The sequence below is a fragment of the Ciona intestinalis genome, chromosome 1 (genome assembly GCF_000224145.3).
Source record: "Ciona intestinalis chromosome 1, KH, whole genome shotgun sequence".
Classification (NCBI taxonomy): Eukaryota; Metazoa; Chordata; class Ascidiacea; order Phlebobranchia; family Cionidae; genus Ciona; species Ciona intestinalis.
Window position 1 is genome coordinate 1,949,617 of NC_020166.2, and position 17,005 is coordinate 1,966,621.

General features: G+C 34.5%; 1 protein-coding gene, 1 long non-coding RNA gene and 3 other non-coding genes across 5 annotated transcripts; 1 reads left to right on the forward strand and 4 right to left on the reverse strand.

The window, feature by feature from the left end:
- Positions 1-481: 481 nt before the first annotated feature.
- Positions 482-16,082, reverse strand: LOC100179437 (DNA replication licensing factor mcm7-B). Its single transcript, XM_002128075.3, has 16 exons — positions 15,976-16,082; positions 12,029-12,111; positions 9,666-9,830; positions 9,068-9,199; positions 7,559-7,735; positions 7,125-7,262; positions 6,297-6,479; positions 5,993-6,074; positions 5,250-5,366; positions 4,887-5,044; positions 3,789-3,941; positions 3,381-3,562; positions 2,890-2,973; positions 2,532-2,700; positions 1,119-1,228; positions 482-837 (listed from the first exon to the last, which is right to left on the reverse strand). Exons 1-16 carry the CDS (start codon positions 16,016-16,018, stop codon positions 621-623), a joined length of 2,193 nt encoding a protein of 730 aa, XP_002128111.2. The 5' UTR covers positions 16,019-16,082; the 3' UTR covers positions 482-620.
- Positions 1,677-1,731, reverse strand: mir4038 (microRNA 4038). The gene has a single exon (NR_034431.1). It is a non-coding gene; the product is annotated as a microRNA 4038 (primary transcript).
- On the reverse strand, positions 2,126-2,177 carry mir92e (microRNA 92e). The gene has a single exon (NR_034338.1). It is a non-coding gene; the product is annotated as a microRNA 92e (primary transcript).
- On the reverse strand, positions 2,406-2,506 carry mir92b (microRNA 92b). Its single transcript, NR_032336.1, has one exon. It is a non-coding gene; the product is annotated as a microRNA 92b (primary transcript).
- Positions 12,107-15,744, forward strand: LOC113475044. The gene is made up of 2 exons (XR_003396784.1): positions 12,107-13,994; positions 14,397-15,744. It is a non-coding gene; the product is annotated as an uncharacterized LOC113475044 (long non-coding RNA).
- Positions 16,083-17,005: the final 923 nt, after the last annotated feature.

The following is a 17,005-nucleotide window of genomic DNA, read 5'->3' on the forward strand; positions in this document are numbered from 1 at the left end:
AATATGTGTAGATAGTGTACTGTAAACTACAGCGACCTTTAAGCTACATTTTAAGGTAGTGGTTAGGGATGCAGGCGCGCGTCCTACATCCTACGTTAATTGCAATTTACATTTTTAGGTTTCTTGTGTTTCGTCTGGCCTTCAAGAACTTTTACGCGCCTAAACTATCCTATTGTAATGTCCTACATACTTTTGTTTCTATTAAAAGTACAATTCGAAAGTAAATAAACATAACTTGTTTATATACTAGGTGATGCGTACACGCTTATTTTCTTCCAAATAAAATACGGTTTTAACAACTATGGCTTTGTCGAGTCTATTCGATTTAAACGTTTTTTTTAACTTCACTACCGTAATCGAAGAGACAAATAAAGTTATTTAATATCAAAGCTACCCAACCTACATTTAATACAGGATTTGTATGACTCACTTAACTTTATTTTTGGCTCTATTAGCTATACATACTATACCACATCATCGGTAATTGAAAAATGGTGACTTTTTATTTGGCAGTTAATAGCTTTTCGCAAAGACTATAAAACACAACTAGTACAACATAATTGTTTGGGGACAAAATGTCTTCTGTATATACAAAACTTGTAGCAGCAGAATGATATGCATTATATAAAAGTGAGACGTGTCTTGGCCGTGTTTAGCAGCCACACATTCAAAGCTTCATATTCTTCAACAGCTTCGTCAAATTGGTCTGGAGTGAAACCTTTAGCAACACAGCGTTGTCTGGCGTCAGCAACTCTGACACTGGACACCGTGTTGCTGCCATCTTGTGGCGCCATGTCGCGCAATATTTGGAAGATCGCGTCAGTAGGTCGTTGTTTTCTGAAGAAAACAAATTGTGGTAAATGCAAGTAAAAGCGGAGTATTAACAGTATATAGTACTGCAGGGTAAGATGGGATAGCGTTAGAACACAAATAATCTTATATTTCCTAATGGTGTTTAGAACAATAAACAACCCTCTTTAAGAATGATGTGGGCCACAGGTACATAATTCTTTTATTTAATATTACGTTTACTACCGAATGGGACAATAAAGTGGAATAAAAATATCTTACCCCACCCTACTAAATATATGGTTGGTTTAATGTTACAACAATCTTACCGTTGAATATTTTCCGATCCGGGATTCAGAGTATCTTTCGACATTTCCATCATTCGCATTGCTTCGTTGACGTCATCTTTTTCTACTACGTCAGCGAGTCGTAAACGAGCCTTAGATATAGGGCATGTGTTAAAGAACAAGATAGTTTTATATGGTGTTGAATAAATGAGTGCAAGAATAAATGCAACTTGCTTTATCCGTGCGTGGGGGAAAACGACAGTCAGTATAGGTCGGGTGTTTATACACTTCATGTCATCCTACAATTGATTATTTTTTGTGAACTTTTTATTTTTTTATGTATTGCTGATAATTTAGACAACCTAGAACCCATAAGTGACTACTGGGTTGTAGCAATTGCCATCAGGTGTCTTACCCAAGGACACATAAGCCCATAAAGGTAGCAGTAAGAAGCCAGTGTTGACAGAATTTAACTAGAGATAAAGTAAGGTAGGATAGTCCCTGAGCTACAGTTCTATAATAAATATTCTTGTTTACAACCAAATAGGACAAGACATGCCATTACTAATTGGTGTGTTGAACATTTGATGAATGGGAACTAGATCAATAACAGTGCAATGCAACATTGAACTTGATTTGCATCTGGTATTGACCGATTCCAATTACCAAGACTTGAATTTGTTTAAAAAGTCGTAATTCATAATTAACTAAGCCCCCCTCTGTTCAAGGCCAGTCGCTGCCACAATTGTGGGCGTTTGTGACCTTGGGCATTCATTCATTCATTTAATCAATCAATCAATCAACTAATAAACAGCACCCACCCAAGCTTTTATTGAACTACAAATTCTGGCAACATTATATTATTTACTGTAAAAAAGTCCTACACACCGGCATGTTACAGACTGTAGATTTAGGCCTTAAACCAGTACTCCTGCTGCTTAACTTAGGTAAGAGGACTAATGCGTATAGACTGACTGGTCACATACATATGGAGGATTTAACAAATTGAAAAAATTTCCGAAATTTCGAAGTAAATGCGACAAGCAGACCAGTCTAGGGAAGTGCAATAATTCACAACGATTCATGCACCCACCCACACCGACCTGCAGCGCCGCAGTTTTGTTTTACCAGGGGTAATGAACTGATAGTGATAACTTATTATTTTATAAATACTACAAAACATGAATCTTAAAGTGTGGTACGTTTTAAGTAAACTGTAAAATGTGATACAGTTGTTAGCTATATAGATAGATATACCTCAGATTTGCAGTTATTTATAAGATAGTTACTTTAACGTTAGATATATACAGCTTTTATTAAACGTAGAATGTTCAGCAGTATTTGAAGGCCGGGACAAGTGCAATAGAAATCTTATATAATCTGGTGCACCGGTCCAAACCTGCAAGTAAACTGCGAAAATGGAGCTTTTTATGTAGGAATTATTTTCACACTTACCAGTGCGGTGGCAATGCGTAGAATGGACAGAAGGGTACGAGCGGATGTGAACGTAGCGTCATTGCTGGCACGAGCTTCTTTACGTAATTCAACATAAGCTGCTGTGATGTAATCACGCAATTCCAGAGGAACAACAGGGTGCTTGCTTTTACACAGAGCTATGTATTTCCTATGTTACAAAATGCAAATGTTAATAGAACAAATAAATTAAAACAGACATCAGATGAGGGAAGATGGGAAATTTTTTCAATCTATTTTCTCATTCCATTTGGTAGTAAACAAAGATATTTGGATATTATGTGTCAAAGGTGTCCCGTCTTTCCTAGTATATATATTTAATCAAGTGACAATCACAAACCTCATAAGCCGCATGTCTATAGGTTGGAATTGCAAAGGTGGATGGACCGAATGCATATGCACATATGTGATGTGCTGCGCCAATCTACAAAGAAAATTTTGGTAATATAACAGCAAAGTCGGTTTCACAAAAAAAAGTTGTGGAAAGATTTGGGTGTTCACAAAAAGCTATCCTTCTAGAAGTAGTTGCAAGGTTGGATAATGAGGTAAAAATTAGATATGTCGGACAACAGGTAAAAAAATGGGGGCACAAGAAAGATATAAAAAAAGTCCAAATTTCTTCTTTAGCACAAACAATATTTAAACCTGCCTAAACTGTATTTTGCCGAACAGATAACAATTTTATACAAAGAAATGCATGTGTTATACTGCTAAGTGTTAACTGTGAAGGGTCTTGGAAATTAAGATAAAATGAGTTAGAGCAAAAAAGTTAAGAAAGCTCCGATTTAAACCAACATTATTGCACATATGCTTGGATCACTTGTGCATCACCTGAGATCATTTTCGCGATCCGGTTTGTCCTGAATCAGCCAGAGAAGATCAAATCTTGAAAGAAGAGCAGCCGGTAATTGGATGTTGTGTTCAATTGATTTCTTTGGGTTGTAGCGACCGTATGCAGGGTTGGCTGCAGCGAGGATTGACACGCGAGCATTCAGTGAAGCCATTATACCAGCCTGTTAAAATGGTTCATATAAGCCATTTTATATAATAATAAAAATAACATTAAACGATTGCTTCTATTACAGACAATGTGAAATAGAAAACATGACTAAATCTAAAATGTGTTTTTTTTGTAGGTAAATTGTAAAATGTGATATAGTTGTTAGGTATGTGGCTGGATATATATGTTGGATAGGCAGCTATTATATATTATTCTGCAACTAAGAGACAAATTCTCACCTTTGCGATTGAGATAGTTTGTTGTTCCATAACCTCGTGTATGGCTGTTCGATCACTGTCCATCATTTTATCAAACTCGTCAATACAGCAGACACCCTGGTCAGCAAGAACCAACGCACCCCCCTCAACTACAATCTCGTTTGTAACCGGGTCCTGGGTTAAAATTGAAAGTTATAAAGGAAATAAAATAAATTATAAATATAAACTGAGCTTGCTTAAGCTAAAAAAGTCAAAATCTATGTTTCAAAATTACGAATTCCTGCTGCCAGATCTTATGTTAAATTTTATATTTTTTCATATCGGGTATAGTAGGGTGGGGTAAGATGAGCATATTTTCATTCTTTCCCGTCACATTTGGTAATAAACAAAGAATATTTACAGCATTATATAGCTGTAGTTCTACTACTCTGAAAAAGCTTTGTTTATTGTTAAAAGCATGACTAAAGTACATGGGATTTAAGTACTAACGGTATCCCATCTTACCCCATACACTTAAAAGATACTTAGAAGATAAACTAAATGTATATATTGTTAAAACCTTGATACATTAACTACTTTTGCAGAAGATCTTTGATGGAATTACATTATCATGATATAGCAGGTAATATAGGATAAATGATGATTAGGCATGTTTGTAAGGAATTACGTAATGACTAAGCAAATATGTGACAAGAGTAAATGAATCCTTGTCTTGGTATGTGGATAAGACATTTTTATTACACATAGTTTAATCATAATCAGAGCTTTATAAAAACTGGTTTAAACTAATACACAAATGTTTGTTGCAAACAAAGCAACGTTTTGAAGTGTTTATATTTTTATCTTTTTGACACAAAAAGTAGGAAATAAATATATTTAATTGTTTTTTTTCTTAAATAAGCCTAAAGTTGGACCATTCAACGTAATTTCCTAAGTAGTAAAAAGTAAGAAAAAAAAATACGCGAAGTTTAGATATTAACTATATATTGCTCAGTCCCCAAAGAACTACTCAGCAGTCAGCACCCCATCGTATTTTTTTTATTTTTAATCCAAAAAAAGGACAGAAGATTTAGATAATGAATGTTTTATTCTCTAGTCTTTAAAAAAAATTCAAAATACCTTCATTACTGCAGCAGTAAGACCCACACCAGATGATCCACGACCTGTAGTGTATTGACTTCTTGGGGCAATTCGGTCAATGTAAGAAAGCAATTGGGACTTGGCGACACCAGGGTCTCCCATCAAACAGATGTTGATATTTCCTCTGATTTTCATACCTGAGGTAACATAACATAACTTTTTATTACCTCTTCTAAGTTTTCAATGAAAAAAATGCAGGAAATAAAATGACAGTCGTTAAAACACGCTGTGGATACCCAATTTATACCCAATTTAATTGAGCCAGAGATCACGCAAATTGCTTATCCCGCCGCGGATAAAACGGCAAAAATGTGATATCTTTTATCAAGATTAGAGGCTTACCATTAGCATTCCTATCCACACCACCAACAAGAAGAAGAAGAAGGGCTTTCTTAATATCCTCGTGTCCGTAAATTTCGGGGGCAATTGAGTTCGCAAGTTTATCGTAAAAATCATCCTCTGCAAAACGATAAGTAGTTTATTTATTTTAACATAAATAGCAAGCAATTGTTAAGGGTGAGTCATATAGATACAGCAGTGTGAGTCATTTGTGTACTTGGGTTATTTCAAATTTATTTTACCAAGCACTTTGCTAAAGTAAGAATTGATAAAAACCCACATGCTTTACAATTAATGCGTTATCTTGTCTATACATTTTACTACAAGTTACTCAGTTAAAATCATGCTTGGCGGTCACATCTATTGGTCCCATTTATTTATTAAATGGCTTTAAGAGTTTTTTGGAAGCTTTTCATGACATTGCGTGTTGCTTGTTTCATTCTTTATGGTAAACAGAGACGAAACTTGGGGGTTAATCATCCACAAAAAAAGCATATAAATAACGATGAGGGTTCCACTATGTTGAAAAAAATTCACATCATGTTTTGGTACCCCAGCTTTAACTTAAGTGTAACAAAACTTTACCCCGCTGTTAAGTGTCCATACAAACATGCAGACACAAAGAATATTGCATTCGCCACTCAATAAATGAGGTTTCCCATATAAACAGTGAGTTCATCTTTTTAAAACAGGTTGAATAAAATTGAATAAAACTAAAATTTAAAGCCAGATTAAATAGAACTTACGAGTTATCTGCTCAATTTCTTCTTCTGTCATCTCTGATTCATCTTGCTCGTTTTCCTCAATCTTGTTCATCCGAACAACTCTCTATGGAAAAAATGTAAATGTCAAAAATAATGAATTGCCAGCTTTCAACACTTTTTAATCTCCGAAAATGTTTTGCAGGTTTTTACAAAAATATCAATAAAACACACAAAAAAAACATTAATAAACTACAAAAATATCAATAAAATACAAAAAAACTACAAAAACTACAAAAAAATATCAATAAGATAATACATATATATTTCAAAAATTCTCCCCACATACATGAGCCTCCATGTAGGAATCAGTGAGCAGGCCTTGTTGCATTTGTCGGAATCCAATCTTCAACATTGGAAGAAAGACACCTGTGATACTAATGTGGTCGCCAGCGGATGCGCATCCAGTTGTCTCTCCTCTGCAGTAGATAGTCAAGCTCCGAGGAATGTTTCCAACAGGCACCATGTCACTCTGTTATTAGATTAATAGATTTATATAGTGGGGTGGGAAGATGGACCCCTTTAGCACATTATATCCAAATATCCTGATAATGTTTTAAATAATTAACAGCGGTCCATGGTAGTCGTAAGCATACTGTTTTTTACGGTTTTATAAATCTTTAAATGTTTTCTGTTTACCAAAAAAATAGGATGAGAAAATAGAATAAAAAGGTGTCCCATCCTCCCCACCCTACTATACTATTAATATAGGCTATATTGTTGCAACCAGGCCTGTTTGACTCTTGCGCACAAGAATATTGATTTTTATTAAACAAACAATTTTGAAATTTTGACCTAAAAATTATCATTTTCACGTGAAGGCCGATTTCGTATCCAAATATACTAATAGTAGATTTTGTTGATTACACACACAAAGCATGTTGATTTTACGATTTTATTGAACCAACAGTTTCATAAATTGGAGTTCAAATTTAGCCCTTTATAAAAACCGAATATTGGATACAAATACATCAATAGTAGATTAGTAGATTTTGTTGGCACGCTCACTTTCATGATTTATTAAACAAAGAAAACATATACATTGCCCTTGAAATTTGATGCAAATAGCAATTACATAAAAGTACAATTTGTATGAATATTCATTATTACAACTTACATGTTCCTGAATTTTAACCTCCTGGAACTTGGTGAACTTAGATCCACGATTCTGCAGACATAGCCGACCACCACTGCGGTTGGTTTGGCAGTCCTCACTTGGACATACGACGAGTGGCATAAACGTGGGGGATGAAATCTGAACATTTTAACGCGAGATGTAAATTACTTCATTCAATAAAAAATCCGATTTTTATTAATCGTAATTGTAATTTTTAACACAAGTAATTTAAAAATAAGCACAATTTAATTTTTTAGACACACAATCCTGTGAAATAAATTTTACTTCAGTTAAGGGGTGGTAATTTTTAATTATTTATCCAGTGTAAAAATTTCCACGCCTAACCTACCATGCCACCCCAACTATAAGGCTTGGCTATATTTTATATATTATATTCATTACTGATTTGAAATGAAATGTAAAATGTCACTTACCGGTTGATACGTCTCCCCGCCACATCTATCACATGTATATGTAGCTACACACATCATGGGTTTGATGTCGGTGGCTCTTATAACGATGCCACGTACAGTTGATAACTTCCCGATGTGAGCAGCTTTTAGATCTCGCATTGGAAGAGCCTTTTCATCCGACAGGTTCTTGAAGCAAATCTTAAAAATATAAATAAAAAGTTAGATTTGTTAACAAATATTCTGTTACGTCTGCTACCAGGAATAATGTAAATAATCTTTTAGCATCTGGTGTAAAAACCTAAGGTATTTCCAAAGTTTCGTCTGCAATTCGCGAGACTTTGTTGGGAAATGATTCATTATACCAGATGAGTCGCTTAAAGAATATTTAGAGTTGTTAAATAATACTCTTTATTAAATATAATTTGTAAAAATTAAATTAAAACAGCTAGTTTTCCCTGTTTTGCGAAATTTCCTATTTACAGAAGCCAACAAAGTGATTGTACTAACAGCTATAAATACTTTAAGTTCATGTACACCAGTTTTAAAATTTACATTAAACTTTGTACTCCAACTTCTCCGCTAAAGAATTCTCATATTAAAATGCTACCGGCAAGATTGGTATGCAAGAAAAGTTGCCACACACACAATTATCCACTTCACTGATTATCAATCTCTATAGAGTGTCTACTACATAAAGCATGGATTGCACTAACAACTTGCATTATTGTACCATATAAAAAGTACAAACTAGTTTTAATAATAAACAAAATATATATCTATATAATTTTAATTAAATAAAAAATATTCTCCATTTATAAGCTGTGTGAATTGCTTCATTTATAACATATTTATAAGCTGTGTCTTGAAAATTTAACACTTTTTAAGTTGAGCGGGAGTAATATTTTTTTTTCTCTAAAATAGAGTGTTGGAAAGAAACTATGCAACTTTGGAACAACCACTTAAACAATGTATTGCGAATTTGCAATCACTGGTTATATTTCTCTAGATTATTTCCTTCCTAATGCAGGATAAGATTTCAATTTCTGCTAACTGCACTAATAATTAAGTCCTACTATTTCCCTTAATACACTAACTTTTAACCTGCCATGAACTACATTGTATGCAAATACCTCATTTTAAAAAGACCGTGTCAGTTGTTACATAAAATAATAAGTGAAACATTTTACAAATTCACAGAAAAAAAATAAAATCTTTGAAAAAAATATTTATTAAACCTAAAGTTATATAAAAAATAGACACATGTAGAAGATTGTTCTAAATAAAACTTTAAATTGGAATTAAAAAATGTTCCCTAATTCGAAGTGCGAGAGTATACCTTTAACACAACAGTTAAGACCCCTAATAAAAACCCCCAACCTTAAAAGCCCCAATGTTAATCCTATGGTCCACACACTACCTATTCTATACACTAGGATTTAGGCCAGGATTGGCCCATCACCCCAACAGAACACCCAGGGTGCTACCACATAGACCCCACCAGATTTAAAGTCAGCCATTTCCCATACACACCTCATATCTCCTCATAAGTTCTGATGGATATTTATTCCTCCAGTCCCTGTGTTCTGCAGGATCCTGATGATTCCTCTGCTCCATATGCATCCTATGTTCGATGTACACATCCAAAGAATCTTTGTAGGTAGCCTAAAGTCATAACAACCTTATATTATTATGACCGTCGACCAATATACTGATATAACTAGCATTATGTCTACCAAAAACCAAAAAAGTAAGACTGTTTCTCGTACAACTACCAGCTATGCCAAAAAGGCTTGGTTTAAATTATTAAAGAACAAAAACATACTGTGTCCAAAGTATTGGACTACATAAAGAATTAAACATGTTGTTTCAAACTCATGTTCAAAGGAAATAATAAAATGTTTTACCAAACTGAGTTTAGTAGAGTGGGGTAAGATGGCTATGCAATCATTCACTTTTCTCTTTACATTTTTTACAGTTTTTCCCATTTTCATCTTAGCATTTTTATCAGCTAACCATATTCTCACCTTTCTAATAGACTGTTGTTGATTTTGAGATTCAGGTGTTAACGGTTTAGGTACTAATCCCATCTTACCCCACAGTAGTATACAATATGATTTAGCATCAATACCTCTCTCTCCTTGTAATCGGGCAATAGTTCTTCAACCACATCTGCGAAGATCTTCTGATAACGGAGGGTGTTTTCCAATACATTCTCAACAAGATCAGAGTCGTATTCTTTAAGATCTTCAAGGTCAATGGTAAGTGCTACTTGTTCACGATGTGCTAGCTTGGTCTAAGAAATAAAAACAAGTTATAGTAGGTTGAGGTAAGATGGGACAAGTTTTAATTTACTTTTCTGCTACCATTTGGTAGTAAACACAGTTATTAAATATATAACTGTTGTCCTGCTATTCTATAGAAAAGTGCTAACAATTGTTTAAAACACAATCAGGAAATAAGGGATATTAAGTGCTAATAGAGTAACAGTATCCTATACCCAACACTAGTTCACATTGGCCAACTAATACTACATCACTTATTTTATTAAAATTTTGGTATACATATTTAGTAGAACTCTATACTGCCTATACTGTAAACACAGCATCCTATTTCTTGCCTAAGAACTATTCGTAAAGAACTAACCAGTCGTAAGATTATTAAACATACGTGAGCGACATAACTAAGTAAATTGCACGATCAGCGTCTAGTTACGTAAATACAACGCCTGGCAAGATTCGATTAATTATTCATTTACGTGAAGTCCGTGAGACTTCTTCAGTCGAATTTTCCGTGCGAAGCGAAATCGTACAACAAGTTAGAGAAAAGACTCCTTTTCTTTATTGGCGAGCACTAAATCTCGCGCACGAACAGCGCGAAGGTTTATGAATCTCAAATCGACGGTCGTTATGCCTCTTGCTCGCTGCGTCGTTCTAGCAGCTGGCTCCGGCAAGTTCTATTTATAAAGCTCTGATAAATGACAGCTTATATGCGCTATGCCGTTGCCGATAACATAGAACTACTTGGCACTGTGGCTAATATATACTGGAGCGCCGTCTGGGGACGTTTGTGACAATGGTTGCTAAGTGATGTCTCTCTCACGTTCAGTTTAACTAATTTCTAACTTTTTGAATAGGAATCTAAATTTTTAATCGCAGTCCTGAAGAATATAGCTGTAATAACACGCCATCTAGTTTCGTGAATAAATTGACTAGTACTGTCTGAATGTCCGCGCCAATTTTACTGCTTGGCACAATTTGAAGTTAAAACGAACGGTTGGCCGCGCGAAGAAGGTTTACGAACAATACGAATCCACTTTTCGGTTTTCAATGGTCCCTTCGTGAATAGAAACATAGCGCCGGAGTTTCTTTAGCCGAATAGAAACGTCTTCGTCCCTAACAAACGAGATGGCTGAATGCTCGAAGTTGGCCAAAGGAAACACAAGCCAACTGTTAACGGACACCGAGCCCTATTCTCTTTTTGCATTGATGAGCAAAAGAAATTCTTTCGGCGGCCGTTCCCGCCCAGCAAATTACTATTGAAGACTGGCGTCTAGATAAAACTGATTGTAAGTAAAAAGAGAAAATTTCGACGACGGCCAATTGCTGAACTGTCAACCATACAATGGTTCAATGGTTTCTTATACCCGTGCTTTTAGTTCCAGGAAAATAGGCCAACAACGGCCCAGCGGACCACGTGTTAGGAATCGTCAGCATGACACTCGATAAAAATGGCAACTTTTAAGCAACTGTGTTAAACAAAAAGTAAGACTTTGTAGCAGCAAATGCTTTTCTTTTTTCACACCACGGGCAAAATGAGTTTAACCATTGAAGTGTTGTGTGTTTATTAAACCAAAGTATTTGTTTTCGCGGTCGCGGTTACGTAGGCTGGCTTTCGGTGTGCGTACACCACAAGCTCTTGAAGTATTTCTAGTTTACGATAACCTCAAATGTTTGATATGTCGAGTAAAGATTGCGTCATCGCAAAATGGCATCTGCCGATTATTTTCTAGTTAGAGATCAAAGATAAAAGCAAGTGCACTTATACACAGTCATAGAAAAGGATTTCGAATTACAGAACTCATTTCCGGTTCACGGGTCTTTCTGTGGTAATATTCCCGACCGGTGTAAACAGTTTAAAAGTTGAATCGATTTAGAACACTGCACGAATTGGTTGGAGAGTAAAATTGCGACTGACATTGCTCTGTCATTGACAAGGCGCCTGCAGGCAAAGAAGAAACACGAGTTCTTGCGAAAGAATTCGATTTTGAGCTGCGAGTTGTCTTCACAGTTTTGTTTAAACGCTCGTAAAACCCAATGTTAGTAAAGACATTATGGTATAAAACCTATACACGGTGAGCCATTAATAAGAAACGTGCTCTGTTTAAGGATTGGATTAATTGTTAAACACAAACCAGCGCGGGAATACACACTAACAGTACACGTTGTTATCTAAGTTACACATTAAAACAAAGACAGGAAATAAAATACTTACCAAAACCTGGCCGTATTTAAAGCATTTTCCCGAACCCGAATGGTCGTCTTGACAGAATTCACTTAAAAACGACTTGCAACGTTCTAAAAACAAAGAATAACAAACGAAATTAATATGCTACTTTCTTGGATTCGCCCTTCACGCGCCTACAGTGAAAACTAAGTTTTCACGAGCGTAACTGTCATTGCGGCATGACCTCACGCTGGGCGCTCAGCTTGAACAGGTAGGGCATTCTGCCCCTTTTCCCTGCTGTGTAAATAAGCAGTTCAAAAACCGTAAAATAATCTCTATGTCTGCTGTACATAGAACGACGACAATGAGAATATCCTTTCTTTCCTGTTTAAAACACTTCTGCGAAAACCTTCGTGCTAATTTAGTTCGTCTTAGTTCATTGCCATGAAGGCATCTACTTAGTTGCCAAGAGTAACAGGCGCGCGGCATTTTGTGAAACTGTCCTCCGTTTGTGGCAAGCAGATAACTTCCCTGGTTCATGCTTGACTGCTCCATAAAAGAGCGGGCAAGGAGTGGTGTTTGTAGACCGCTATCTCCAGCGGCGCGCACACACACAAGAGTATGCGCGAAGTTATAAGGCGTCTTAAGAGCGTGCCATAAACGGCGGTGCGGCTACGCAAACAGAAAGAAGCGCGAGCGAACTGCGAGCAAGTACTCAACCGTGTCCACTACGATTACCTAACTTATCTGCCTTCGTTAAAAGAGGTCAATGACTAATACTGAAGTGACGATCAAAATGCTCGACGAATTTCGCAAGAATACGGAACGTTGTTGTAAAACATCGGCACCTTAAGATTTGGAAACACGCGAGCGTTTTATAACACCGGAAACCAGGTGGAAAGTTGGGTAATAAAACGACTCCAGTATCTCACTTTTCAGAAATAGTAAGCCCTTTATAAAAATAACTAAAAATGGTCCAAATACAACATGAAAAATCAATAAAATTTAAATGAATTATACTATTGCAGTAGATGTAAAATATATTGCAGTACAAACATTTAAAGATTGTATATTAACCCTGGAAAATGTGACACTAGACCAATAAGCTTAAGACTTATGCCTATTCACTATTCAAATGCTGTTCTGGGAAATGGTTTAATTCAGTGACAATTAATCTATTACCATAGAAACATACATAGCAAATTTTTTAAAATATATCCTGCTACTGTTTCTCCTCACCTACTTTTTGATACCTGTTTGAGGTATGGTAATGTATGTAAATACAACACTTAAGGAGAAATTAACAGATTAAGGCATGCGTATGTATGTGTGTGGGATAGAATGTAAAGTAACTCATGAAAAATTCCCAAAGTTAGTGCCAAAGTTTTTTTTGAATTTTACACAAAATCACATTGCAAAGTAAATTGCAGTTTTGCAAAATACAGTTACATTGATAGTTGTAAAACCTAGGCAACCTTGATTAGTGTGTTAATTGCAATATACTTTGGCTCTGCTCATGTGTATAGACACCTAAAGGCAGGATAACACGCCTTAATGTCTTAAACTAGGGTTCCAAAACATATCATGTCATCTGTTTTGAAAGTTGGGAAAAAAAGTCAATCTAGGCCTTATTAATGTTCTGCCTATGAAAACTGCTCATCTGTATCATAATAACAATAAGCCTCTGGCCTTCTATATAAACATATAAGGGGGTACAATGAGATAAGCCAGACACAGCGATTCAGATTGTTTGTATGGATGTATCAACATATTCAAGTAATATATTTTCTCTTCAACAATTTCCTTGTGGTGATTAATAAACTTCTTTGTACTTGTTGAATCTTTTGTTAAATATCCAATGTAAGTGAGTGCTCAATAACTTTATAGACAAATTGAATTTAAGAATACTGTCATGTGTCACGAACACTTGAAATCAAGGTATAACGGATAAACAACGTCCGGCGCCGTGGAGTGGTTAGCAAGGCTGCCTCCAATGGAGGAAGACCAGTTCAAGGTTCGTCACTGCTATCATATGTCATGTGTCCAAGCTTGATGTGTATGAACACTTGTGTTATAATGACTGTCGTTTTATAAACCGCAAGGATAAAGCAAGTTATATTCAATCATATAAACAAAATAATCATAGCATCAATTAAGGAGCATTGGCTGTTTGAGATGCAATATTTTGTACAATACTTTACAACAGGTTCACACCGGTGGACCTACATTAAAGCTGAGTGTCATGTGCAACTTAAAAATAAGAAATAAATAGGACAAAATATGCAACTCAAAAAGAAATAATATGAACTTTAGTTGATTAGGCAAATGCTGGTGTGTTTTAATACCATATGTGTTATTTGTGGTTATATTCAAGTTTAAGTACAGTGCTAACTTTCACACTATTCCATGTGGACAGGCAGAAACGTTGACGTGGAGTTCACCAATTTTACACAAAGTACCGAATATATTATATTATTAATCGCAAAGGGCACCGAAAAATTTAAGGTGATTAAAAGGAATTACAAACATAAAGTTTGGAAATACAACGAAAAAAGGAAAACTTGCACAAAACTAACTCATTAAATTCTTGTTTAAAACTATGTTTGCTTGCGTTACCAGATGGCAATAAAAATTCTTTGTATATCTGGCTTATTTTTCAATTGTTAATCATCTAACAACTAGATTTGCCAATCTTTCAGCACATATTAGATTCATATAGCGTCTTAATTAGCAAATCATGCATATACACCAAACAAAAACACAACATCACTACAATGTTTAATGAAATTACAATTATAAACACATTGTTTTAAATTAAGAAGGCAGTAGGCAAATAAATAAAGATATAAGGTAGCTAACATAGCTTATGTAACAGTATTACCTGCCTTGCCCACAATTCTGTAACTGGTATTTCAATTTGCAACCTAGTGTTATAAATATGTAAAGTTGCTATGCATAATATTGGCCTTGTATGTTGTATATACCGATTTTTTAGTATGCTATTAGTCCTCTGTATTAAACTGATTAAACCGTTTACACTTTGGCTTTTACATTTGAACCAAGATATATTAAGTTAGTACATTGTCATCACATTGCCAAACCATATATATTCACAGTTTGTGTTTTACAATTCTATTTTGAATGATTAGCCTATTATTTATAGCAATGATAATAACATGTAACTCTTAACATTTATGAATAACATTATTAGGCATTTTTCATTCTAATCATACAATTGAAAATATTACACATAAATAAAAAATAAAATAAGCACCATACTGAAACCACAATTTTTCTATTTCTATTGGTATTATAATAGTGGTTCTCAACCTTTTCTGCTTACAAACAGGTAAAATTTAAAACAAACTTTGCGGACCAACGGGCCTTCAAAATTCAACTCAAAATGTAAATACGACAAAATTAGCAAAGAATTACGACAAACGACAAAAGTATGCGATTACGACAAAAGTGTGCAAAGAAAAAGACTTCAATTTAATGAGAAATTTGAAGCTTTCTTTTTAAAACATCTTGCACTTTGCAATTGGGTATAAAATTAATATATTTGGCGAACCGACTGAAAAGTCGCTGTATTAGAACAAGCAGCAATAAAAAACATTTTACAGAACCAGAGTCGTGGCACACTGGTAAGGACGTCTGCCTCTAACCCAGGGATATTGGATTAAAGCCAACGCATTGTGGGCTTTTTTTTGGGCAAGACAGTGGCTCCTTACGGCTTGCGAAATTATCAACCATATGTACATATAGGCATATATATATATATAATAATAAAGAAATAAAATAAATCTGAAAAAACATTCACCTACAAGTTACATACATGGTAACTTTTAGGTGAACATGAGGCGTATGAAACAGAACACTCGTGTTATAACGGCTGTTGTTGTCGCCATGAAATGATAACACAAGTTACATTCAAGCATATTCAATTAGACAATACCTAGCAAGCTAGGTGTATAATAACAAACACAAAGTTGTACCTTTATCAGCTGCATAATCTCTTTTGTTCTTTCCAGTGGCCATGATTAACAATTTAAACTTGAATTAAAACACTAACAACACAAACTGTCAACAACAAAAACTTGTTATTTTTAAGAAAAAATAACAAAACAAAAACCTTCCATTAAATAAAACAAGTTCAGATTTCCAGAACTTTTTTCTGTTAAGATATCACAGTATTTATGATGTTAAAAATGATGAATTGGCGGGCACAGGTATTATAAACTGCAACATACATAAATTAAAAGACTGAATTTAAAGTGAAAGTAAGTTTTATGCTGTTTAAAAACATGTTATATCTATATGTAACTGCCCAGATACATAAAATCAATCTTTTAAACCTAGATTAACAATTCCAAAATAAACAAACAAAACTTTCGAAAATAAATCGACAAAATTGTTTAACTATTTGCACTACCAAGTCTTCTCATTGTAGCCCTGAGATAAGAATCATACTGATATAAAGATAATGGTAAAGCAAGTCAAAAGTCCCTCTTTTTTAAAAACTGCTGAAATTACGTGGATTTTATTTAAAACATGCCTTTTAAACTTTTTTTCTATTATGGTAATTTTTGATTAAAAATATTGTGATAGGCAAAAATATAAAAGAAAATAACTAATTACTCTACAGATGTGTATACTTTATTTACGACATTTAATATAAACAAGGAATTCCTATTTTATTTTAAAGAGAAAATTTAAAAGTTGAATATTTTTTAGGGGGCAGTTAAGTAAATCATTCAATTAATTAATTAATTTAAGAACAAACAAAAAAAACAAGATAAACGTTACCATAGTTTAATCACCATTGTAAATATGCCTACGATACAGTGGGCATGTATTTATATATGTAATGATATTAACGCACAACAATACCGTTCTTTACCTTAATAATATAATAAAGTAAATATATCTGGTGTAATATGAATGCTTGTATATAAAAGAGATACCAAGACCCTCACATAAGCCTGTAAAGATCACCTCAAACAATACATCGTCGATTGCAAATTC